Source organism: Pteropus medius, unplaced genomic scaffold, assembly GCF_902729225.1.
Source record: "Pteropus medius unplaced genomic scaffold, Ma_sr-lr_union100, whole genome shotgun sequence".
In the NCBI taxonomy this organism is placed as follows: Eukaryota; Metazoa; Chordata; class Mammalia; order Chiroptera; family Pteropodidae; genus Pteropus; species Pteropus medius.
In genome coordinates this window covers 940,663-966,832 of record NW_024353790.1, presented here as the reverse complement: position 1 = coordinate 966,832, position 26,170 = coordinate 940,663, and the positions used below count along the sequence as shown (strand labels likewise).

At 40.6% G+C, this 26,170-nt stretch overlaps 1 protein-coding gene across 2 annotated transcripts in view; it reads left to right on the top strand.

Annotated features, from left to right (window-relative positions):
• The window catches only part of CCDC170 (coiled-coil domain containing 170), a 78,084-nt gene extending 66,039 nt beyond the window's left edge, over positions 1–12,045 (top strand). Inside the window, exons 11-12 of one of the 2 annotated variants that reach the window (XM_039851307.1) lie at positions 9,118–9,354; positions 11,100–12,045. In XM_039851307.1, the coding sequence (XP_039707241.1) occupies positions 9,118–9,354; positions 11,100–11,300 (438 nt within the window). In that variant the 3' untranslated portion in view covers positions 11,301–12,045. The remainder of the gene's footprint in view (positions 1–9,117; positions 9,355–11,099) is intronic. The other variant, XM_039851308.1, reaches the window with a different exon arrangement.
• Positions 12,046–26,170: the final 14,125 nt, after the last annotated feature.

Here is a 26,170-nt window from a genome sequence, read left to right as displayed (position 1 = left end):
TTAGCTACATCCCCCAAATTTTGATATGTCATAGGTTGGTTGTCATTTAATTTAAAACACTTTCTAATTTTCATTGTGACTTTTTTACTCTGAAACATTGATTGTTTAGAAGTACATTTCTAAATTTCCAAATATTTGGACATTTTGTAATTATCTTTGTTGAAGTAATATGAGGTTTAGGATGATGTTATCTTCTTCCAGAGAGGATTTTTATTTCCTTCTTTCAGATTCCAGGTGGCATTTTAATTTCATAGCTCAGCAATACCTTAATTCACATTTAAGCCTTGAGATATTTTGAGTACACTCTGATGACATGAATTAAAGTTGCACACTAGGTAAGTGAGAGCTCTTATTCCCTATTTTTCTTCCTCCGAAGATGCAGCCTTTCAGGGACCCAGTCCAAAGTAGGAGTGACTTGTCAGAGATTCCACCAGAGGTAGAAACCAGGTTGCGACTCTGGTGCCCCATCTCTGAAGGGCTAACAAAATGCACCCGACACCCTCAACTGCCCCTCCTAGATCAGCAAATGCATCCATAGAACAAAGGACCCCAGACTTTGTACACTTTCAAGTTTCTGGCCTCTCCCAGATGTTGGCCCAGTAGTTTTTTGGCATCTTCTCAGCTCTTTGACTTTTTAAGGAGATTTTTTTTTTCTTGTTCTCCTCTTAAATTGTACTCAGCGAGTTAGTCTGAACTACCTGGTCTCCTTTTTCCAAGAAGAAAGCAGTGTAAGCATTGATTTGATGGGGAATAGAAATATACCCAATAGATATGTGGAAAACTCTACTCCGAAGATAACAAAGAAGTGACAGAGGAAGAAGATGGCGTTCATTTAAATCCTAGGCAATCACTATTGGAAATCTGGCTACCTTAGTTTTCCATGGCAGCAGTCTCTCAATTTTTCTGAGTATATATTCTGCTTTGCAGGCCACAGATTTGTAGAACAAGTATTTCTCCAGTCTAGCAGTACATATCTGAAGTGAACATTTAATCTTTGGTAAAGCCCCTTAAACCCCTTAAAATTCCTCCGCTTAGGCTCAGTGGGATGTCATATATCAGTATTGCCAATGTGGCATTCCAGCTATCAGTTGACTGTAGTGGCCTTGGATTACTTCAGAAGCACTGCCGGCAGAACTTACCTACACTTTTTGCTACACCTTTACTCTTGGGCATAGGAAGACTCTATTCTACTCACTGGTTTCCTGGTGTTGATAGAAAGACGTTGAATAATTAGACACTAATGTAGAATAGAAATGATAAATAAAGTGAACTTGGACTTTCAAGTGAGAGAAGTATATTTAGTCTTCTAGGGGTCACAAAGTCTCGTTGTAAGACTATGCTAATAGAATAGTCCAACTTCTTCAAAGAAATCTCTGATGGAAAGGCAAGGTAAATAGCACTGTGGATTTTCATACACTGATTTGTGTGGGACTCTACAAAACAGAAGGGAAGAGGATGATATTGAACAATCTGGGTGACTCATAAAGATAACTAAGTGGAAGTGACACTGAAGAAGCCTAATGCATACTGGCTTCTCAGAAGAAGGACTGGGAGGAGGTTTTCCTACTAAGACCACCAGTGTGTATCAGAAACAAGATATGGTAATGATGGAAGATGCAGTGCGAGCTGCCTGCCTTCCTACTCTCAATGCCCTCCACCCTTTGGTCCCTACCAACAAATTTGCCTTTGCTCGTATGATGGAGTTATTTCTGTCCTCAGGAGAAATTAAACTTAACTTAGAAATTCAGAATCTACTCAACCTTGTTGTTTATTTTACTGCTAACCCAGTTGTACAATCTGCACGACTCCCATGACTGAGCCCCCGTTCCCTGTAACTGGGTTCCTGCACTGTTCCTTCCACTACACCCACCCTTCGTAATCTCAGAGACTTGCTTCCCTTGAATCTAGGAGTCTACCTTACTTTTGCCAGTTTTCTCCAAGGAACTGAAATTCGATCTCTGAATGAAGCTGGCTGGGCCCTATGCAGGGCTGTTAGAACTCTGTGACATTGACTTGTAGATTTCTGCCAGCAATCTGCATGTTTCCAGATATTATAAAGCTAAAATATAATAACAGAGCGAATAAATATACTATATACTATAAAGCATGATATAAATATTAGTTGCCATTACTAATTTTATCACTGCTAAGAGTGGAAGTTGTAATGGGGGGCTGGCGGAACCTTCAGAATTACATCTCGGGAACCTGCGTAAGATTGGCTGGCAAAAATGGAGCATGGCGGACCAAAGTCTAACAGCCAAGGTGGCAGTGATGGAGCGAGGAATTCCCAATCTGTGACACCCAGGAACAGTGTTCGACACTCACTGGATGAGAGTGAATGAAGAACAGCTTTAGAAGTAGGGGAACTCCCGATGAATGGCAGTGTGAATGCCAGTGTGGGTTTGGCTCTAGGGTGGGGCTCTTCCAGGCTAAGTGTATTTTCAGTAGCAGGAGGACATTTGGGCCGAGACAACCTTGTGAGCCAGAAATGGTGGTGTGGGGAGAGGAGCCCATATGTTCTGTAGCAGAGAGCAGAAGTAGAAAACAGCCAGTAGGACTCAAGCCCTGTGTTTATTGAATATGTTCCCGTTCGGTCTCAGCCATAGGTCTGCACCACTCTAGAACATTTCTATTATCCCCTCTCCCCTTTAAAAAAAATCTCGTACTGATCAGCAGTCATTCCCTATTCTCCCCTTCCCTAAACTCTGGAAACCACTCACGTACTTTATGTCTCTATGGATTTACCTACTCTGGACATTTCATATAAAGGAAATCATACAATGTGAGGCCTTTTGCCTTTGGCTTCTTCTTCTTCTTAGTATGTATTCAAGGCTCACTCATGTTGTAATTAGTACTTCATTCCTGTATTAGAATTCTCCAGAGAAATAGAACTAATAGGATGTGTGTGTATAATATATATTATATATATATGTATGTATCAGAGAGAGAGAGAATGAGAGAGAGAGAGAGGCAGAAGAAGAGGGAGAGGGAGAGAGAGACAGGGAGGGAGAGAGATGGAAAGAGAATTATTTTAAGGAATTGACTTATGTGATTTTGGAGACTATCAAGTTCAATAACTGCAGGATGGGTCAGCTAACTGGAGATCCACGAAGAACCGATGCTGCAGTTCAAGTCCAAAGGCAGTCTGCTGGCAGAATTCCCTCTTGCTCAGGGGAAGCCAGTCTTTTGTTCTATTCAGGCCTTTAACTGATTGGATGAAGCCTACACTCGTATGGAAGGGTAATCTATTTTACTAAAAATTCAGTAATTTAAATGTTAATCTCACCTCAAAACATCCCCAGAAAAATATCCATAATAACGTTTGACTAAATATTTAAGCATTGTGGCTCAGCCAAGTTAACACATAAAATTAACTATCATAGTTCTTTTTTATGGCTGAATATTATTTCATTGTATGGACATACCACATTTTGTTTATCCATTTAGCATTCGATGGACATTTGGATGGTTTCCAAGTTTTGGCTACTATGAATAAGGCTGTTATGAACATTTGCGTGCAAGTTTTTGTATTCATTTATATGTCTATTGCAAAACCATTTTGAAGACCTTGACTCCTAGGTTATCCAAATCTCCCTCTGTAATACCCATACAGTAAATTTCCCTGTGAATTCCAGACCAGAAAAATTAGACTGTTCCAGATGAACTATTTAATTTTAAGTTGAAGGCAAACATAAGTATTGTGGAAATCCACTTTTGAAAGAAGAACATTCTTTCGTAGATTTCTCCTCCCTGTGTTAAATCAGAATAATTTTACTATAATATTGCTTACATGTGTACAATTGTGACACTATATAGAAATTTCTTAATCTTATTACATTTTTATCCTTATAAAATCCAAACCAATGTAAAAATAAAAACAAAGTATAAAAATAGAATTAAAAAATTGGCAATACGAATCCAATAAGCTAGATTATTTTACTAAAATCACCATTAATAAGGATATGTGGTACCGATTGCTTATGGTACAGGTTCTTTTGAGCTTGGCATGCCTATAGTTTATGTTGCCTAAGGGCAGAGCACTTATTCTGCCATGCCCTTTACTTTACTACTGCAGAAGCTCTATTTGTACATACACCATAACATAGTTTGGCCTTCTCTTAGCATGAACACATTATTTTTGTATTAACTCTACCTTTGCTCTTTTCTCATTAGCCCAGGAAAATTAAAGTAGTGCTTCTAATTGGCACAAACATAGCCTTATGCACAAACACAAACACGGGCTCTGAAATCATGTGGCAGAGATCCAGAGGATCTGAAAAATACTTTGCATGATTCATATAATGCCAATTGCTTCATAACCTACATTCGTTATGATTAACTTCAGCTGAACATATTGGAACAGCCCAAAATAATAGTGGCTTAGAATGAATATTTCTTCCCTTCTCACTGAAAAGAGTCATGGAAATAGACATTCTCTACTTAGTAAGATGGCTCTGTGGTCACCAGCACCCCTGGCTTGCTCTATCTTTCTGCTTCATGATACTAGCAGTAGCTTTCATTGTCAACGCCACCCCTTAGCGAAAGCTAGCTGCTGGGACTCTGGCCTCATTTCAGTCACCAAGTGGAGGTAAGACAGGACACCTTCTAGGCCACTTTACAGGAATGATAGAACACTTCATATGTCTCCATTGGCTAGAACTTAGTCCTTGTCCTCACTTAGATAAAGTCTGCCTGAAAAATGGATGTTTACTCTGGGCAGTATGAAAGAAAGGGAGAACAGATATTTGGTGGAGAGCTATCAACTTTTAGCCTGTACCATGTGACTCAGGGTTAGTAGGGATCTGTGGCCAAGAATCAGAAGTCAGAAAACCAAAAACTAATGGAAAGCCATTGTGATCTTCATTGTTATCTCTCAAGGAAACATTGAAAGGGAATACCATTCTTCAGGGGCTAGCAGAGACTTTTCCTGCTTGTTAACTCTCTTGATAATCTTCACACAAGATAGTCACTCCCCATGCTCCTTCTCCACTCCAGAACTTTCTCTAACCCAGCCAGTGCAGTATTTCTTTATATTCCCCCCCGACCCCCCAGCAATCTAGCCTCTTAGACTCAGCTCTGATTATGTAGATCTATTGACCTTGAATTGTTCTGAGATGCCCTTACTTTGAACGTACGCACCAAGCAGAACGTTTAAGGGGGACCCTCCTGTGGCATCGAGTGGTCAAGGAGTGGAGGAGTGCTCAGACTGCCAAGTTGAACACATTCCTTTCATTTCTGCTCTGCTTTCTTCCTGCTTAAATCCTAATGGTTCTCTTTAGAGGGAGCACAGCATCTATGTGGGCCATGAGGAGACTCTCCCACTTGGCTGTCCCACCCGCTTCAGGGATCCTGGCTCCTGTAGGGTTGCATTTTTATTACAGCCTCTTGAAAACCCTCCAGCTGGAGAATTTAATTCTTCTGGGTGATTCAACGTGTCAGATTTTAAACTTAATCCCCTTCTCTTCCAGGGTGTTTGACCCTTATGACATGAGAGAGAATTGTTCATCAGATTTTGAAATTCTTTCCCTTAAGGAGGCAGACACTAGAGAGGGCATCCATCGGAAGTAAAGCGCACCGGGAACCTGCTCCATCCTCCCGGAGGTCTAGGTGGCACACCAGTCTTGTTAATGATCAGTTCTGTCTCCTTGGAAAAAAAATTAGGGGCATAGTCTCTCACTGAACTCTTTCTTAGGAGCATAAGAAACCAGTTTAGCTCCACCCACTCCCGGCAATCTTGTTTGTTGGGTTCGATTTAGGAGGCAGAGGGCTACCGTCACCACCAGTTACCACCACCAGCTCCCAGTTCTGTCCCGGTGGCTTGGCTCAGAGCTCCATTACTTGCTCTTGCTCCTTGAAAACAGCTCTTAGGATTGTGATAGTCTCATGTTTTCAGAAATTCTCGGCTATAAACTCTTCTCATTAAGACTTCATTTGTGCGCTTCTAGCTCTCCAAGCTGTGCTCTGTCGCCTTTGATAGAGAGCCCACTGTAAATGTTTTCTGATTCTGAGCAGAAGGGCTGAATGTATCTCCTCTTCTGCTAATACAAAATTTAAATTCAATGCACCAACCCCAGTAACTTCTCTGTTTGACACATATTTTCTATGCAAATGAGGGAATCTCTTTGTTTTAAAGGGAGATAAGTTAGTTTAAAATTGATATATAAGGACAACAAGAAACACAGGCATGGTATCTGCAAACCCTTTTGAGTTATTTTTTACACTTCTGAGGGCTGTTGATAAGTTTCTCTTGATTCTGAGTTCTGCATTCTTTGTGTTCAGCCCCCAATCTAATTGGTTTTCCAGATCGAATTCTCCATTTTTTTTGAGAACCAGTCCATAGTTTCATTTTTGGGGTGTTTGCTGGTTTAGTCCTTTCCCTAGTCCCCAGATTCTTGATTGAGAGTTGGTGGTCTCTGGCCAAAGTTGGACTAAGTTTAGCATAAAAACTGGACTGGGACTGAGATTGGACTGGCTCTGATTTAAGAACTGAATTTGATCCAAAATTCGACTGGATCAACTGATTTAAGCTGGAGTGGATCCAGTGGGAGGCTGCAAGTGAATAAATAAAAGCTAGTTGCTAATGGAAATCTTGGAGGTCAAAATTGCCATAAACATTGGTGGGCATGGGCCATGCATGCATTAAAAGGTCGTTGGACCTTTTGCCATCTCAAGGAGTTTCTTATGATAGGCCCTCTTAGGTATTCATTTGGCTCCAGGAAATGCAAAGACCTAGCTAAAAGAATGGAATCCTTCCTATCTAAAAAGTTGAATGTGCCACCTTACAGCATACCTGCATATTTTATGTTTAAGAACTACAGTCTCAGAAGCTGCAGATATGTAGCAAAATGGCAAAATTTTATGAAAAATAGCTTAGAGTTACAATGGCCCTTATGGGGAACATTCCAAATAGATAAGATCATTTAAGAAGTGCACTTAAAAGCAAGAGCTCCCAAATCAAACAAACAGTATGGGATCCGTATGTTAATTATGAGGCAAAAGCCTCCAAACAGCTTCCAAATTCTAAAATAGCTGTATCGAAAGATTCATTGCAAAAGGCTAACTAAAAATTAAAGATATGAGGTACCCAAAACAAAAAAACTGTAGGACTAATGTACCTCCTACTCTTCCCCCCATCCTCCTTTATCTGACTACTTATTCTAGTAATCCTCTCTGTGAATTGCATTTTCGCTCCGAAGAGACTATTAAACAGTTATTTTAAAAAAATAATACCACTTGAGGCTATAGGCGATGCTCTCTAGGCATCCTTCACTCCCTGTTCAAAGGCCAAACTAAGGGCTATAATTAAAGAATTTCTTAAACCCAGGGAGAATCCTCAATTAAAAAATAAGTAGATTATCTCCTGAGCATAGTTGAAAGAGGGAAATAACATTTCACGTATAGTATCTTTTGCATCATTTCTGAGGATGCTCCTTAAGTTCCTGAGATTGTTCAATAATGCCAGAAATATTTACTGTTTGTCCTGGCTGTGTGGATGAAAAAAGAGGTTGTATGGAAAGTAATCTCACTGGGCGATCTGATCATAAATTCCTAGCTGAGCAGGGCATGGTGTGTAGTCACGCCCTGGGCATATAACTTTTTAGTAAAAGGCTTATCTTTGCCTCAAGCAAGCCTCTTCCATTGTTTCTGTGCATCTAGGCTAACACACCTTTGAAATAAACCATAACCACCCCCAAGAAAGCATACATATAATCTCGCACCATCAGTAGATGGATATTTGGGTTGTTTTTACTTTTTGGTGATTATGAATATACTGTGAACATTTGTATATAGGTTTTGCGTGGACATAAATTTTTCAGTCTCTTGAATATATACCTAAGAGAAAAATTGCTGGATCATATGTCAACTCTGTGTTTAATTGTTTTTCACAGTAGCTGCATCATTTCATATTGTCACTGGCAGTACGTGAGGGTTCCAATTTCCCCACATCTCACCAACACTTACTATTATCTGTGTTTTTGATTATAGCTCTCCCAGTGATGTTAAGTGGTAGCTCATTTATATTTGTTTTAATGGTCAGTTGAAAATTTTTGTATCTAATTATGCAAAACTACCTCAAATTCTTTTTTATTGTGGTAAAATATACCTAACATAAAATTTACCATTTTAAGCATTTTTAAATGTACAATTCAACAGCGTTAACTACATTCACAGTGTTGTGTGACCATCACCACTATCTATTTCCAGAAGTTTTTCATCATCCTAAACTGAAACTCTGTGTCCATTAGCTAATAACTCCTCATTCCCCCAGCTCCCCGTAGCTTCTACATTTTATCTTTACGAATCAGCCAGTTCTAGGTACCTCATATAAGTGAAATCATACAATATTTGTCTTTTTGTGTCTAGCTCACTTCATTTAGTATAATGTCTTCAAGGTTCATCCATGTCATAGTATGTATCAGAATTTCATCACTTTTTTACTCAAATTATTTTTGTAAACAGATCTGCTATAATTTAAAATACTAAGCTAATGAAGAGAATGTGCCTCATCCTCCGGGATGCCTGTGCATCGGCTTTTAGGCCCTGGGACTTCTTCTTAGAGAGAGGCACACCCCCTCTCCCCTAGCCTGCAGTAGAAGGCGTGGCCATCTCCTGCCTCCCATCCTCCGTGGTAAAGTCAGAAGACGTTTCTTCTGAAAAGTTGCTGATGTAGATTTTCCTGACAGCAGTGAAGAAGACTTGCCGAGGGAGTTTTAGGTGGGGCTTCCTTTGTGGTAAAACACTGGAAGAGGAGACATTTCGCTCTTCCTAATATTTCTAAACCAGCAGTGATCCTTTGGTGGAGGCAAAAAGGGAAGTTGCTTTTGCCCAAGGAGCTCATAGAGTCTGTGCGTTTAAGTACCAGCAGACTTTATTTTAATATTTAATTCCAGAATCACACTATCTACCTTTTTATCTCATTGTTTTTCTGAATAATGGTACTTTGATATGTTGTTTATGAACAATAACTATCTTGGCAAAGTCCGTATAACTGGGATGGAGTCCATTCTTTATTCATAAAAAAGTTATAAAGTGAATTCTGTTGACTTCTGATTTGTCTTTATATAGTTTTCCTAAATAAATACCAAAGAAATGATCAGCATTCTCTTGACTTCTTAGATTAAAACTTTGGAACAGACCAAAGCCATCGAGGACCTAAATAAATCCAGAGACAAACTGGAGAAGATGAAGGAGAAAGCTGAGAAAAAGCTAATGTCTGTCAAGTCAGAACTGGATACTACAGAGCATGAGGCTAAAGAGGATAAAGAGAGGGCCAGGAACATCATAGAACTGGTAACCAGCGAAACGAAGACACTAAAGAAATCTCTGGAAGAAGCAGAAAAGCGAGAAAAGCAGGTGGGTATAAATCTGGTGATGAAATCTTCTTATTTAGGAAAGATAGGACGATTCAAACGTGATCATTATTCACGTTTCTGCATAAACAATTTACAAAGCTTTCAATATCATTTCAACATCTCTGTTTGCCGTCTAGCATCTTTTTGGCATAGAACCATTGTGATTTACTTCGCCAAGAAAAGTAATTCACATTTTCATGGCATGGACTGTAGGAAAGAAAAAGCCGTTCTAATCAAAGCAATGGAAAGCCTCTGAACAGCCAGTTTCTGGTTGCAGAGAGTTTTTTTTAGTACGTTTACCAGTTGCCTCTGAAGTTTGCATCATCCCGCATCTAATGGTTACCAGGGCTTCAGCCTCAGAGGTCAGGATAAACCTTACCTCCAGCAGAGATCAGTTTCAGGAAACAGTCCCAAATCTCAAACAGTGGCACTGAGACTTGATGGCCGTCCAATCCCAGATGTAAACCATAAAATAGTACTCATTCGCTCGCTGGTTGCAAGGAGGGGAGTTTTATCTAGTGAGCACATCAGGAGGTCAGGCATAAAAAAGCATGTCCTGGGCAGCCCGACCCCCATTGCTTTCAGCTTTCATCTCGCTCCTTGAAGCTCAAAAGGGCATAGAGTGGACTCTGATCCTGGGATATTTTTGCTCTGGCTCATGTGTCAGGCAGAGTTGAGAAGGACCAAACCACGAATGAGTGTTTTCAGAGGGAACACGCTCCGCAGTTAAGAGCTGCAGCCGTATTTGAACAGACGGAAAAGTCTGAGGAAAACTTTTTCATCAGGGAGACGAGGCTGGAGAGAGTGTTCGGTTTCCCAAATTGGACTCTGCGTAGGAAGAAGGTTGGGAAGCAAATGACCACATGGTGGGGATGTCTGAAAGGCAGTTCTCTTGGGTGTGACATCTGTCTTCAAGTCAGACCACACCTTTTCTAAGATAGAAGATACCTCTAGCGAGGTGTTGCCCAGACATCCATGATTGATCGGCTTTTGCTTTAGCCTAGAATCACCATCCAGTCCAGGAGAATTAAAAGGGGTGTGAGGCACATTCCAACCACTGTCTCCAGTCCTCACCTCCTCTCCCCTCACTCCCATTTTTCCTTTTGTGATTGTAGTCTCAGAGAGTCCGGTGTTATGGATCGTAAGGTGGCGGTCTGTGTGATGTCATTTGAGCGTCATTTACAAGTCCCCCTCTTTTTGTCAGCTCATAGTTTCTCGCCATTTGCTCTTCCTTTCGCTTAAGAGGTTCGTCGTCCAGTTAACATTCCAGTGCATAAGCACTTATCACCCATGGGCACGATCACACCAGCATTTGTAAAGCACTTGCTAGTATGCAAGGCACGTGCACGGCCATCATTTCTTTTGACCTGGATTTCAGAACAGCCCTGGGAAGTAGGTATATGGTCATTCCCACCTTGGAAGTGAGAAGACGAAACCCTAGTGAAGTCAGAGTCTCGTTCTCAGTTGCTTAACTGGGATTATTGACTTGGTAGCCGATACCACATTGAGTGGCTCATCAGAAAAATGGTTCTGGAGTCGCCAAAGGTCGGTGCCTGAAAGGACTTTAGAGGTAACTTAGTAGGCTAGCTTTATTATTTTATAAGTGAGAGAAGTAAGGCTAAAGAGAGTAACTTACGTATCTCATTCACACCCGGGTTTTTCGTTTTTTTGCTATTGTTGCTTTTGGCCTCGCAGTGGCTGATACATTTGTTCTCTCAGTTAATGTGTTTCTGTTTGATTTTCCAGCTGGTGGACTTCAGGGAGGTGGTTTCCCAGATGCTGGGCTTAAACATGTCTAGCCTTGCTCTTCCTGACTATGAAATCATCAAATGTCTTGAAAGACTGATTCATTCACATCGACATCACTTTGTCACCTGTGCTTGCCTCAAAGATGTGACTACCAGGCAAGATAGGCACCCGCAAGGCCACTTGAAACTTCTTCATTGAACGCCATATCTCTTGAGGGATGTGAAGCTGAGAGATGCGACACAAATTCCTCAAACCTTTGAAATTTGATCAGTGTGTGAATGTGGTATATTTGGTGATAGAGCGAGAATCCATCATTAGCAACAAAGAATCTCAAAGGTGCCAGCCGTAGATAAATGTTCAGCACTAAAAACACCTATGGTTTCATTTGCTAACACTGTGGGACCCAGAAGAATTCCACTGGGCTGCATACCTAGAATGAGAAATGGGGAATGGAGATTAACGTTAATGGGGTATCTGTTATGAGTCAGGGGCTTTACTCTCCAAGTTAATTCTCGTAATAACCACATTGGGAAGCGTTAGTGTTTCCATTTTACAAACAGTGAGGGTGTTCCTTACCCAAGAGTGCAGTTGGTTTGTGACAGAACCAGGATATACACCGCGTTGACTCTGTCAAAGGCCGTGTCTTCTCTGCTACTCTGCCATCCTCCAGTTTCCCCGAATCCCTGTGATTTTGGTGAAAATTGCCTGCATAAAAGAAGGAAAACATCCATATGGTCAAGAAATGAAGTCCAAAAGTAACCGAGATTTATGAGTATAACCTATGTGATTTCTTTAAAAAGCAGCACACCCGATTATTTGTATAAAACATGCATGCTCTGAGGTCCTGCAGCAGCGGTCCCCAGCCTTTTTGGCACCAGGGACCCGTCTCCTATGAGCATCTAATGCCTGATGATCTGAGGTGGAGCTGAGGTGGTTATGTTAGCTCTGGGGAGTGGCTGCAAATACAGAGGAAGCTTCTCTTGCTCACCTGCCTCTCACCTCCTGCTGTGCGGCCCAGTTCCTAACAGGCCATATGGCCTGGGGGTTGGGGACCCCTGCTATAAAGAACTTAACCTGTTTTAAATATTGCTGCCAGATCACATTCAATTGTAATTTTTAATGTTTGAACAGGTCTGACCTTAGTATTTTAAAAATGCTACCTTTAACACGAAACCTGTAAGACGAAGAAACCCTATACAGTTTTATTCACCAATATTTCAAATGTATTCACAGCAAGAGTATCTTTTCAGGATAGAGATTTTATTATGAATTTTTCTCACTTTCTGCCTTTTAAATTTCTATTTCACAAATATTTTTTTTCAGGAAATTATGTCTTTCACTTCACTGACAAAAATGTGTTACTCTTCTGGGCGATTATCTTATTTCTGTCATATGAAAAAATTTTTTTCCTTGACATTTCCTTGAAAAAAGCAGTGGTGTCTAATTAAAGGAGAGGGAAACATAGATTAAAATCAAACATTAAGAGAAAACGAAAACTGCAGAAGAAAGGAAGTGAGTGTGACACTAAGAGGTTGGATGACAGACCACACGAGGAGAATGACCAAGGATGGCTGCTGGGAATGGGCCACCTCTGCCTGGCTTTCTCTTCCTTGCACCGGGAGAGGATGAAGTAGTGTTTTGCAACTGAGTAAGCACACTGTCCATCCCTGACCGAGGACCAGAGCTGGACCTGCAATAGGCAGCAGAGGCAGCCTCGGATTTTCCCAGGGGAGGGAGATCTGCAGTCTCCTAGGTCCCCTCATGTGCTCCTAATGCGGTGGCTGCTGCTCCGGACCTGGCCTCAGCCAGGGTGGAAGAGGTGACATCGCCTTTGAGTCTCTGGAGGATGAAGTTGCTGAGAGTCTGTGCTTCACTCAGGCCATGGGAAGCAGTCACAGTGGGACGCTGGAGGGTGGGAGGGTCATTTTTATACATTCTACTTTCATTTTCCAAATCTAGTCTTTAATAAAGTTGATTTATTTCCTCCGTAAATTTATTTTCTGCCCTGTTCAAAGATACATTTCACAACATTACTTTAAAAACAAAACATTATTTTTCCATTTTTGACTTATCACTTGTATTTCTAGATTCATATAAGATGTTAAAAGTGATCCATAATGGTTAGTACTGTAGTTTTTCTTTATTATACAAAACCATAGTCTGTTTTTCCAAATATATGTTTATATAATATTCCCAAGATATGACTCAAGCATATATACAATGATCTTTAATACATATTAGAATTATTAAAAATGTTTGACTATAATCCTTAGAGATTTCTGATAGAAAGGGTTTATGAGATAAGAAAGAAATTCTATCCATATAAATAACCCATATGCACGTTAACTATTTGTCATTTGGACAAATTGCAAATCCCTTTGATAAAGCCATTTCTTTCCTTGTTAAAACGCCAGTTGGTCGTCGGCTTTCCCTCTGTGGCGTTCATTCCAGAATTGGCAAGCCAGCTTCGCATTTTCGTTAGATTTTGTTCTTCCATAATATCCATGTATATTTTATGTTGTCCAATAAAATGAGTTAAGTTGATGCGATTTTTCTAAATAGAGTTTTAAAATATTCAACACTAACTCTTCTCCCAAATACACTTGAGTAGTGATGGGTATTGAGGTTATTATTCTGGTCACTGTCCAAGACATTTAAATATACTCATAAAGTATCTCAGCTAGGGGGAAAAATTTAAACCCGATTTGTCTGAATTTCTGATTTTACCTTAGATTGAGTGATTCAAGGTTAAGGGGTGGTGGGTTGAAAAGCTGTTAAAGAATGTCTATATAACTAATGTTATAATACTACTTAGCACTTAGAGATGGAGTCTGATTTTCACTGGGGAAGCATTTCATGGTTGCATAACCTTTGACTAGGAAGGCTCTGTCCACTTCATGCCATAAAATCAGCTGCATCGCATTCCAGATTCATGGCCTTTGATCTCATTTGAGGCCTCCGTGCTAACTGGTAATCCTTCGCTGTTTCCTGGTTAGACCTGACTGCCATTTTCCAAAATGACAGTTGCAAATATTCTTCTCTGCCCTGAGGCTCTTCCCGTGTCTCTTTCCTCTTCGCTGTCAGCAGATAATCTCATCTCCTATTTCACCCAGAAAATAGAAGCCATTACCGGAAATACCTTCAATATCAGATCCTAATATAGCCTGATATGTGTCCACACCCAATCTTATCTTTTTGCCTTTTCCCACCTCAGGTTATTTCTTCTCCCTGGCCACGTGCATCTTCAGCTTAGTTCTAATAGTTATTTTCTTCTCTCTCAAATGTTTTCAACCTCACCTTAGTTAGTGGCTCATTTCCATCAGCATTTAAGGATGTTTAAATCTGTCTCATTTTAAGAAAATCACTTGCTCTCCTCCAAAACCACTTCGACTTAGAGCCTTATTTCTCTTTCTCTCTCTTCCTCTTCACCGCTGAACCACTTAAAAGTGTGGTTTACACTGCTGTCTTTCTGGCCTTACCTCCCATGCATTTCATCATTCCTTGCAACCTGGCTTCTGCCTCCACTCACTGAGTTCTCACATTTTTGTTAGCAAATCTCTGTTAATTTTAAAGTACTTATATTACTCGATCTTTCTTTTATACGCTCCTTTATCGGACTGTAACATTTGATACAATTGACCATTTGTATGAAACGTTCTCTTCCATTAGGTAGAATGATATGACATTCAACTAATTTTTTTTTTCCTGCCTCTCTGGATACTTGAGTTAGATTATTTTAAGGTTGTAGAAAACGAAAATACAATGAGAGGTGAAAGAAAAAATAAGCGTGGGTGGGCATCTCGACCTCACAGAGTGGTCCTGTAGCCTGAAAACGAGAAGGTAGTTGATAGTACAAGAACTGGAGTGCCAAATGCAGGGACGGTGTGGCTCTCACAGCCGGGTCCCCTTCCCTGTCCCACCAACGCAGCTTCCCTTTGATGCCATGATGACTCAGATGCTCTCTGCCTCTGCGTCTGCTGCCTCGGCCATCATCGTCTCTCCATTCTTCTTCTTACCTTTGGCTTCTGCTTCTTATTCTGGGCTGCTTCTTGCCTGTGTTTTCTAATACTTCCTGGCTTTTCTAAATGTCTTTCCATTTCTGCTCCCACCATTAACTGCTCTTATTGTTTTTCTGTTTCTCCTCCAGAGGGAGAACCTGCTTAGTTGAATCTGTCACTCTTCAGGGTGAGGCACCCCTGTTCAGACACCACTTTTATGCCATGTAGGCCACTGACAAGCCTATGAATTTGTTTCCCTTAGTCTGGACTGGTGTACGGGGGTCACAGGAGTGGGGTCTCATGTCTGTCTCTTGCAGGTAGGAGTTGCATGGGGTGGGGTCTATCCTAGGGCTCCTTCTCTCACACTTTATACTCTCCAGTGCATTAGCCTCGTGACCTCAGGCAAGTTACTTATCTCCCTTTGTTTCCTCATCTGCGACATAGAGGTTGAATCGTGTCCCCCCAAAAGATGTTGAAGTCATAACTTCTAATACCTGCTAAGGTGACCTCATTTGGAAATAGGGTCTTTGCTGATGATCGAGTTAAGGTAAGGTCATTAGGGTGGGCCCCATCTAATAGGACTGGTGGTGTCCTTATAAAAAGAGGAAATTTGGATGCAGAGACAGACACACACACAGGGAGAACGCCACATGAAGGTGAAAACAGGGACTGGGGTGATGCAGCTATAAGCCAAGGGATGCCAAAGATTGACAGTACAACACCAGGAGCCAGGAGAGAGGTGTGTGGCAGATTCTTCTTCACAGAAGGAACCGAACTTGATGACCCCTCGATCTCAGACTTCTGGGCTCCAGAACTTGAGATAATGAATTTCTGTTGTTTAAGCCACTCGGTTTATGGAACTTTGTTCACGTGGCCCTTGGAAACTATACACTGTCTTATAAGGTTGCTGTAAGGATTAAATGCATAGCTTAGAACATGGGTGTTACAGTGCTCAGTGAATGTTGTTATATTCTATAGGCACCTCAAACTGCAATATGAATAATACTGAAGTGATCCTTTCTGCTCACACCATCTTTCCACCTCTTCCCGTTTGTACCCCAATGAGCTACTTCTCTCCTGGGCTCCCTGCCTTAATGAATGGCCTGGCATCTGCTCAGATGTCCAAGTCAGGTTTTTGGGAGGGAACTGTGACTTCTCCCTCTCTCCTCTGACATTTGATAAAGCACAAAGCCCTGTCCATTCCGCCAACTGCCTTCTCCTTCGTCTGTCCACGTCTCTCCTGTATTTCACACTGCAGTGGGTGGTTTTCGCCCATTATCTCTTACTCGGTCTTTACTTGGGTGTTCCTGGCACTAGGGATTGTTCCCTCCCTTGTCCATTGTAGGCAGAGTGATCATTCAAACAAAACAAAACGAAAAAACAAGTATGGTCCAATGACGCTCTGCTTTATGCCCTCCGTTGTTCTTACTGCTCGCTGGATGAAGGCAGCCCAGCCCGCGTGGCACACAGGGCTCCCTGCCTGTCCTTATTATCTGAATGCTGTACTTTATATAAAACAGCGTTTGCAGTTTCTCCAGTACTTTCTCATCCCCAGGGCTTTGCGACTGCTGACCTTTTGCACTATCTTTTCTCCCTTCTCTTGACTACTTCTTGCTTATTCTTAGGGACTCAATTTAGATGTCACCCCCACCTTGATATCCGAAGGCTGAGTCAGGTAACCCACCTATGGGTTTCCATAGTGTCTTGTGCGTAACTCTATCAGCACTTATTTTAAACAATTTGTTATGGTAATAGCCCCTTTTTTGGGCAGAGAAACATTGAAACTTGGAGAAATGATGGTTACAGCTGCCTATGCTAGAATTGAAATCTAGGCTAATCTTACTTCAGAGTCCACATTATTCATTTTCAGCCATGCTGCCTCCTGCAGGTTTGTTCATTGTATGTCCAGTGCTTGGCCCATGGTTGAACATTTGTTGAGTGTGTCTGATTGAATTAACTAACAGGCTGGAATTCGAATATTTAGGTGGGTTGGAGTTCCCTCTATTTATGCATCAAAACTTCCAACCGTATGTATGTTTGGATGGGTTCTTGATCCATAATGAGTTGCATGAGTGGGCAATTGGCTAAAAATGATAATAGCTTAAAGATGTATTATAATCCTCACCACAGTGTTTTCATGTACGTACATTACTTATTGTGATCTATACAGTAGGGCAGACAATTCTTTTTCCTAGGAAATAGAGAGAGGGAGCAGGGGAGGGAGTGAAGGAGGGAAGAGGGAGACAGAGAGACAGACAGACAGAGAGACAGAGAGACAGACGGAAAGAGAACCGAGAATAGTGCTCAGGTTTCCTGAGTTTTTCCTTTTCCAAAGCTGCCTCTTCCATAGTGTTTTGGGAAAACTTGTAGTTAATTCTTGACCTAGTATAAAATAGGGAAGAGGATAGCATAAAAGATGTTATTATGCAAAGTGACAATGGTTGATAAATAAAAGTGGAGAGATTGTAGGTTATACCTACTGTTGACCCGGAAATAAAAGATAGAGGGCAAAGCCAATATTCATGCTCTTTGGCTCCTGACTCACAAAGTTCTATTTGAAAATCATGCTTAGCTGGATGTATTGCTAAGTGGAAAATGGATTTTTTTTGTTACGATCATACCGAGAACACACCTTTCCTGTTTTCTTGTGTGGACTGGATTGAATGTCTTTACAAGTCATTAAGAAACCATAGGATGTGGGTTCTAAACAGATGCTGTAGTTCACCACCCAGGTCCCCCCTTAGGACTTAAGCACCCATTCTTTATCTACCCAGACCGGTTGGGTCCTGACAACCCATAGCTGAGTTCCTTGCAAGAACTTGCCCTTGGCTGGAAGGAACTGCCTCATCCTGGGTCAAAGACCTTTTCCAAGGGCAGCTTGTGTCCATTGACTGGTCAGTGTGGGGATAGAAAGACGTGGCCTTCTTTCCTCAACTCAGGACCACTCTGAAGGGCCATCTCAGGTTCAGAACTGCCCCTCCCCAAATGAGATCAGCTAAGGCCTCCATTGCAACCACATCACGGTGCAACTGCTTCCTTTTCCCGGACTTGTTTTTTTACTTTCTTATAGGTTTTGTTCTAAGTATGCAATTCAACAGACACCCTGTATCTAAATTCCCATTTTGGAGTCTTTCCAGGAAACCTGACCTAAGACAGATTAATTCATTCTCCTTGTGAAGGTACCAAACCATTTTGGAATTTTCCATCATGTGATTTTATCAATCAATCAATCAATCAATCAATCGGTCAATAAGTATTTAATGATCACTTGGTGGTATAGGACCCAGAAAAAATAAAACAATAGAATAAAACCAAAAATATCAATGATTTATAAGTTACTTGGTTTTCTGCTTCTTTTCAGAATTCTCTATAGTGATTCATAGCTGGGTTCCAGCATGATGTTGAGTGCCAAAAATATATTTCATTTCTTTTTCCATTTCCTGTCAGTTTCAACAATGTAGAATACAGAATAGATGCTACTCCGAATAACCAAGAAGGGATTTATTATAGGGAATCAAGTGGCTTACAGAATCATGTGAGGGCTGAAGAAATAGAGTTGAGATTGAATTACCAAAGGCAATTCCCGAAGGCACACCACAGAACTAAACCACCAAGAGAGCTGCTGCTACTTCTACAGTTGGAAAGACGGTGGACCCAGAATGCCATCAATACTACTGAGATCTGGAAGCCGCCACCTTCAGGGGGCCTCCCCTCCTGCTGTTAACTCCACAGCCTCACAGTACTTGCTGCCTTCTGGGCTAGGAAATGGGAACCTTGTGCTTTGCCTCTGAAGACTTGTGGATCTTGCGACCATATTGTTGGGGCTTCTGCTATCGATGCCACAGAAAACCAAAAGTATCTTCCTTGTGCTTGCCAACAGAAATAGAGGTGGTAGCAGATCTACTTCCAGTTCTACTTGGGCATCTGATTGACCAAACTCAAACTACACTGGACTCTTTTCTCAAGGGATTTTGGGAAGCATAGTATTTAGTTTCCAAATGTCGGAGGCACAGAAAGGCATGCCAGGATAATGTTTTTCAAACTTTTGGACATACTCGACTGTAAAATTTATTTGACTCACATGTCCATACAGTCACAATTCATGTCTACCTGGAATAAAAGATTTACAAGGCAATGTGATGCCCCCCGAAGGCTTCTCTTCTAGTCTCTGCTGTGCAATTCTGTGCTTCTCTAGGCTACGCCACTCCATTAAGAAATGGTGGTCTTGACCCACTAAGTTGATTTTATGACTGACTAATGGATGGCAATTGGCAATTTGAAAAAATACTGCTCTTCAAGAAGGAAGAAATGGATGTTGAGTGCCAATCCACAATATCCACTATACTATACTGTTCCCTCCCCTACCCCTGAATTAACAAAAAAGGGTTTAAGGCTGCGTGCAGAAGGGGCTTAGTAATACACTATCATGTATACAGTGCACTGAGGATCAGGAGAGTGGGTTTTAGTCTTCACAGCAGCAGTTTCTCCTTTTGTACCTGTGAGCGTGCTAACGATCCGACTGACACTTACCTGGGAAAATTGCGATAAAGGGTGCTTGGTACTCGTAGTTTTTAGCAGAGGCTGGATTAAGCTCCCAGGCAGTCTTGATGGGAAATGCACTTGTGGATCAACTGTTATACTCCTAAAAAAGGTGTTAGTTGGCTTTACTTAGGTTCCTGGTTATGCACGAAGGTGTAAAACCTAATGATTCATTCTAAGAGCGTGACAGTCTGTATAGAATGTGAACTGTATGATTAGTTTACCTGCCCCACGTCTGGAAGGCGATTGTTAATTTCACCCTTAAGGTTTGTAGAAACTTTAATCCCTTAATGTAGAGCTTTTAATAAAAGCTTGTTTTTGCCAATGATCGAGGCTTTTCATAAGGACTTTTTGCCCCTAATGTGGTGTACGTTTGAAGGTAATTGGTTTGAAAAAAGAAAAGCCCATCGAGAGGGCAGGACAAATAAACATTTAACAGATGCCTATTCTGTGCCAAATGGTGTACCAAGCCTTTTCATTTACAATAACTTACATAATCCTCACAACAATTCTTAAAGGAGGAATTACGATTCTCATTTTTATGGATAAAGGGGGACAATGTTGGGTGATTAAAATGGGCTCACCCAAGGGCTTTAAACTAACAAGTGGAAGTATGTGGACTTTGCTTTCAGTTCTGGCAGACTCATAGCTCTTTCTTGCTTCTCCTACTGTACCAGAAAGTCTCCATTGCTTTCATTATGTGTTCAAGGTGAATATAAGTGAAAAGAGACATTCTGATGGGTACTTAAGCTGCTCTTTCAATCGAAAAGTTTCCTAAGCCACACCTTGCTCTTTATAGGACCTCGTTACCTACAAGTGACAGAGGATTGTGAAGATATTTTTTGTGGGCGTCATTTTAGTTTCATATTTTTCATGATTTCCTTTTGCTTGTCGGAGTGTTTAAAGAATGGGAAGAACTTATAAGTAACAGAAACTACTCCCTGGGCACCTCCATTTTGTAAACGTAACGTAACAGCCCGTCATGTGTACGGGGCCTGAGTTGTGTATGGTCGTAGCAATGTGAGGAAGGCTGAGCTTCTGAAACACATGCTGAGCTTCTAAAACACATGCAAAACCTCTACAAAGCGTTTGTGCCTCTTTCAACATTTGACTCTTAACTCAGCATTTGTTTTTGAATTTATCCTCTTTTAGCAAAAATACATAAAATTAAGTAAAATATTAAGATAAAAAGAGCACACTTCAATGTGATTCTTCACCCAAGCAACTTGATTTTATTACCCTCAGTATGGAGGTTGAGCTGACATATAAACCGACAGGAAATATAATATATGACTTTGGGGGTCATGGTTCATGTACTTTTGAAAAATCACGTTGTGTCCCCCGCATGATTTTGGCCAAGTCAAGTAGCTGATTTAAAACCTTTCTTTGGTTATTTCTTACAAGTAAGCTAATATCTAGTCAACGCGGTTCTGCTGATAGTCCTTGGGTCCTTCAGGATGACGAAGTACTGGGATGCTTCTCTGATATGTGATCAGTTGCAAGGGAAGGGCAGCTTCCAGAGAAGTGCCCCCGAAACACTCAATCTTCATAATAATTGTTACCCTTTATTTACAGTACCAGAGACGGCAGCTAAGCTCCTTGTAAGCTTTATCGAATTTAATCTTTTCCTAAACTCTCTGAGGCAGACACTATTATTAGCCTCATTTGAGAGCTGAACGGTCTAAGGGAGGTTAGGTGACTGGTGTCGGATCACACTGCTGGGTGGTCTCACCAGCATCATTCCTTGCATGCTCTTATGCCTCTTCCACAGAGGAACTCATTGCCAGGCCCTGCAGGTGGTTTCCTGGTCAGGCTGTGCCCTGTCCTCAATGAGCATGGGAACTATCTCTGCACACGCATAGTAGCCGATGACCCACTGCAACTTAATGTTAAAGGCTGATCTTTAAAGATGTGCCACTGTCACTGCAGTGGGGACCTCTCTACCATTTGTTTAGAAGGCTGATAACATGGGGATTAAGAATGTAGACTTTGGAGCTGTACTCACTGGACTGTCATCTGAACCCCAGCTCTTACTGTTTGCTTCCATCTCTGGGAATGGGAATTTGTAATGGTACCTGTCTTGTAGAGTTGGTAGGGTTAGTTGAATGCCTGGTACCTCATAACTGTCTATATGTATATTAGTTATTATTAAAATTAGGCCCTTAACATGCCCAATCATCATGTTTTCACATTTAATGCCCTTGTTCCTAGGTTAAATTACTGCAGTCAAATACTGTCCTAAATGGTCCCCAGTGAATGACACGTTTTGGTATTGATACTTTTGTACAATCCTTCTCCACTCCCCAACAACTCTGGGCTTGGCCATGTGACTGCTTTGAACAATGGGACATCAGCAAGTGTGATGTAAACAGAGGTTTGATAAGTACTTGCACATTGGGGCTTGCCCTCTTGGAACCCAGATGCCATGCGGAAAGACTAGACCCAGCTAGTCTCGGAAAGAGATCCCTAAGAGCACACGGAGAAAAAGGCCCTGCCATCTCAGCGTTCTGGTTGAGCTCAACCCTGAGCCACATTTCCAGCTGAGTGTAACCACTGGGGGAATCAAATAATGAACAGAAGAACTGCCCAGATAACCCATAGCATCCTAAGAAATAACAAATGAGTGTTGTTTTAAGTTTTTTTTTTGGTGGTTTGTTATGCAGTGGTAGGTGATTGAAACACCTTCTGCAATGTTTGCGTAACACTGTGAAACTTAACCTTTTACCAAACCAGGTTTGTAAACAAATCTGATAATTTTATATGAAGGAGAGAATATAATAAAAATTCTTTGGGAGCTACAAGAATGTAGTTATAAAAATTATCAGAGAATAGTAATCTAATAAAGGCTGAGAAATGGGGAACATCTGTACTAAAAATACAGCACTAATATAATCCCAATAGCAAATGGACAGCTACGAGGAAAGAACACTCAGAGTTTAAAGAAGCACATCTGCACCATGAGCCCATGTCTCGTTACCAAGAGGTCCCTCAGAAGGTATCTAGGGGGTTGCCAGGACTCCTGCCTGATGGGAAAGCCATCACCATGGCCTTTGGCTGTGGAAATAATAATAATAAAAAAAAATCCCCACAGGCACTCTGACCGCCTTGCCACAATAATTGCAACTCACATTCCTATTTGCCAGCAAAACCAGTGTTTACAACAGAAAAATAAGACGATTTATATTTTCAGACACAAATGTTTTATTTGGAAAATATCAGTTCCAGTTGCACCCTAATGGTGTTTTTCCAAAACATGTGGTTAGTAAGAGGAGTAGAATAAGGACTTAGGTTATTTTAAAAGAGCTTCAGAAGTTGACTAATGGTACTTCAAGGGATACGAGCCTGTTTGCACTGTGGCTGCTGAATGGATGGGACTTACTCTTGCTTCCTGGTCTGACTTGAATACATGCACCAAACACTACTGCATCTCAATGACTCTGCTTCTCTTTCTTGAACTGCTTTTTATTCAGTGCATTAGATGAACTTAACTGAGTGGTTTGGACATTAGAGAGGATTTGAATTCTCAGGTGGAAAAATCCATTTCATCCATCACCAGGATGGAATAAATAGAACAAAATCAATTTTGAATGAACAGTTTTTAAAAAATAGATTATTTTTCAGAGCAGTTTTAGGTTCACAGCAAAACCGATGGAAATATGGGGATTTCCCATGTACTTTCTCCTCTCCCTATACTCACGGCTTCCCCTAACTATCAAAGTCTTGCACCAGAGTGGTGCATTTGTTAAAATTGATGAACCTGCATTAACACACCATAATCACTCAAGGTCCATAGTTTATATTAGGGGTCACTCTTGGTGTTGAACATTCTATGGTTTCACCAACTATGTAATGACATATGTCCATTATTATATATCATACAGAGTAGTTTCACTGCCCTTAAAAAATCCCCTGTGCTTTGCCCGTACCCTCCCTCTGAAAACCATTGATCTTTTTCTTTTTTCATTGTCTCCATGGTTTTTCCTTTTCCAAAAAAGTCATACTGTTGGAATCATATAGTATATAGTTTTTCCAGATAAGCTTCTTTAATATCCACTTACGTTTCTTTCGTGTCTTTTGATGGCTTGATAACTCATTTCTTTTTAGCTCTGAATAACATTCCATTGTCTGGATGGACCACAGTTTATTTATCCATTTACCTACTTGTAAGACATCTTGTTTGCCTTCAAGTTTTGGTAGTTATGAATAACAATGCTATAAACTTCTGTGTGCAAGGTTTTGTCTGTACATGTTTTTAACTCCTTTGGGTAAATACTAAGGAGCATGCTTGCTAGATCATATGGTAAGAGTATATTTAGTTTTGTAAGAAACTGCCAAACTGTCTTCCAAAGGGGCTGTACCATTTTACATTTTTACTAGCAGTATACAAGAGTTCCTGTTGCTCCAAATCCTTGTCAGCATTTGGTGGTGTCAGTGTTCCAGATTTTGACCTAATAGGTGTGTAGTGGCATCTTGTTGTTTTAATTTACAATTCTCCAATGACATATGATGTGGGGCATCTTTTCATATGTTTTTTTGACATCTGTATATTTTCTCTGGTGAGGTTTCTCTTCAGATCTTTTGCCCATTTTTTAATTGGGTTGTTTGTTTTCTTATTGTTGACTTATGAGTTTTTTGTATTTTGGGTAACAATCTTTTATTAGATAGATATATCTTCTGCAAATATTTTTCTCCCAGAACAGCTTTTTTTTTTTTAAGGTAAGAATCTTTGTAGTTTTAAATTAATCTTAGAATTGTGTAAACAAAATATAAAAAAATTTAAGAACAAATAGAAATATATTAGTTATCATGATCCAATTTTTGGCAAAGCATTGGCAAGTTGTTGGTTCTATAACAAATGTGACATTTTTATGTGAAGGAGAGAATATAATAAAAATTCTTTGGGAGCTGCAAAAATGTGGTATAAAAATTATCAGAGAATAGTAATCTAACAAAGGCTGAGAAATAGGGAAACTGTAGAAAAGGGGGAACTTGCCAGTGTATTTCTATTGTTCTCACTGTATTGTGGTTAATTGTGGGTCTGTCTCCTCTACTAGACTGTGAGTTCTTGAGACAATATATCTTCCTGATATTTGAAGATTTGTTGCATTTGAGATGAGACATAGCAGACTTTTAGTAAATATTTTTTGAATGAATAAATCTATAAATGAATGTATCCTAATTTAAATGTATTCCAAAGTTTCTCTACTGGATTGGTCAGAAATGATCTTACATGTTATTTAGTGACCAGCTTGGAGTATTAATGTATTTGGGGACCTTATTACATAGTGGTTAAGAGCTTGGGCTTTGAATCAGAGATACAGCTCTGAGTTCTGATTCACGACATTCAAGCTGTGTGATTTTGGGCAAAGTTTCTTTCTTATCCTTAGCAGGAAAATGAGACCTTAAGTCATGCCTCTCTCATAGGGGTTTTTGTGGGAATTAAATAAAAATAGAAGTGGGAAATACCTGGCAGATGGTAGGAGCTTAATGGATGTTTGTCACTATTATGTTAAGTAAACTACCATGATGCACAAATAATAATAAAATTGGGCAGACAGCAAATCCCTGGAATGCAGAGGCAAAATTCAAATCAGACTACGGTGCTAAGAGGCAGGAGCGAGCCTTGACTTGGCACAGGATGCACTGGGCTAGTGTACGTTTTTGCTGGTATTCATTCTCTCTATTGTGGTTGGTCTTAGGCCAGGACACGTGCACTTACGGCACAGGCATAGTCTAACTATAAGGCAGAGCAGGAGTGGGTAAAGGGACAAGATCACTCCCAGATAGCCAGCTTGCAATGACTCACTGGTCCTTATTATCCTATGCACGTGCCCCTGCAGAACTCTGAGACCCTAAGTCCTGGGATTCAGATTAATTCATGACAACTAGTGATCTCTTAATTTGCTATCAACAGGCATAAAACTCCAAAGCAAATATTGTTGCTGGCATGATTACTAAATCCTCTCCACCATTTACTCCATGGGCTAATATGGAAGACAGCTCAGGGTGACAAGAATTAACTGTTAGAATTGATGTTTATACAGATGAAGCCAAAACATGTGCTCTTGTTGCTATTAAGAACTGAAGTGCAGCTCGTGTAGTATTAAAAGGCTTCACCAGGGAGATATTGGGAGCAGATGAACAACTATGGGCAGATAAATAATCTCATCTTCGGTAAATGAGTCCCATTAAAGTGAGGCTGTTTAAGTGGAAAAAGAACCGGCATATGGCCTGGGTAGGGATTTTTGGGTTCCAGGCTTGGTCTTTACAAAATGCATTATCTACTTATGAGTCTCAAGGGCAGAAGCATCTACCACATTCAAAGAATGACAGCTTGGTTCTCAGGTCAGCTTCTTATGACCTGTCAGCACCCTTTGTAAAACACGCTCCGAAAACAGAGAAGTTTCTTTTGGCTGATGCTTAGTCTGGGTCACACTGACTGCAAATTACAAACAATAATATAATGTATATTTTGATATATCTACATAATTATTGAATATATGTGTGTATTTCTTCCAGTCTGTCTCTGTC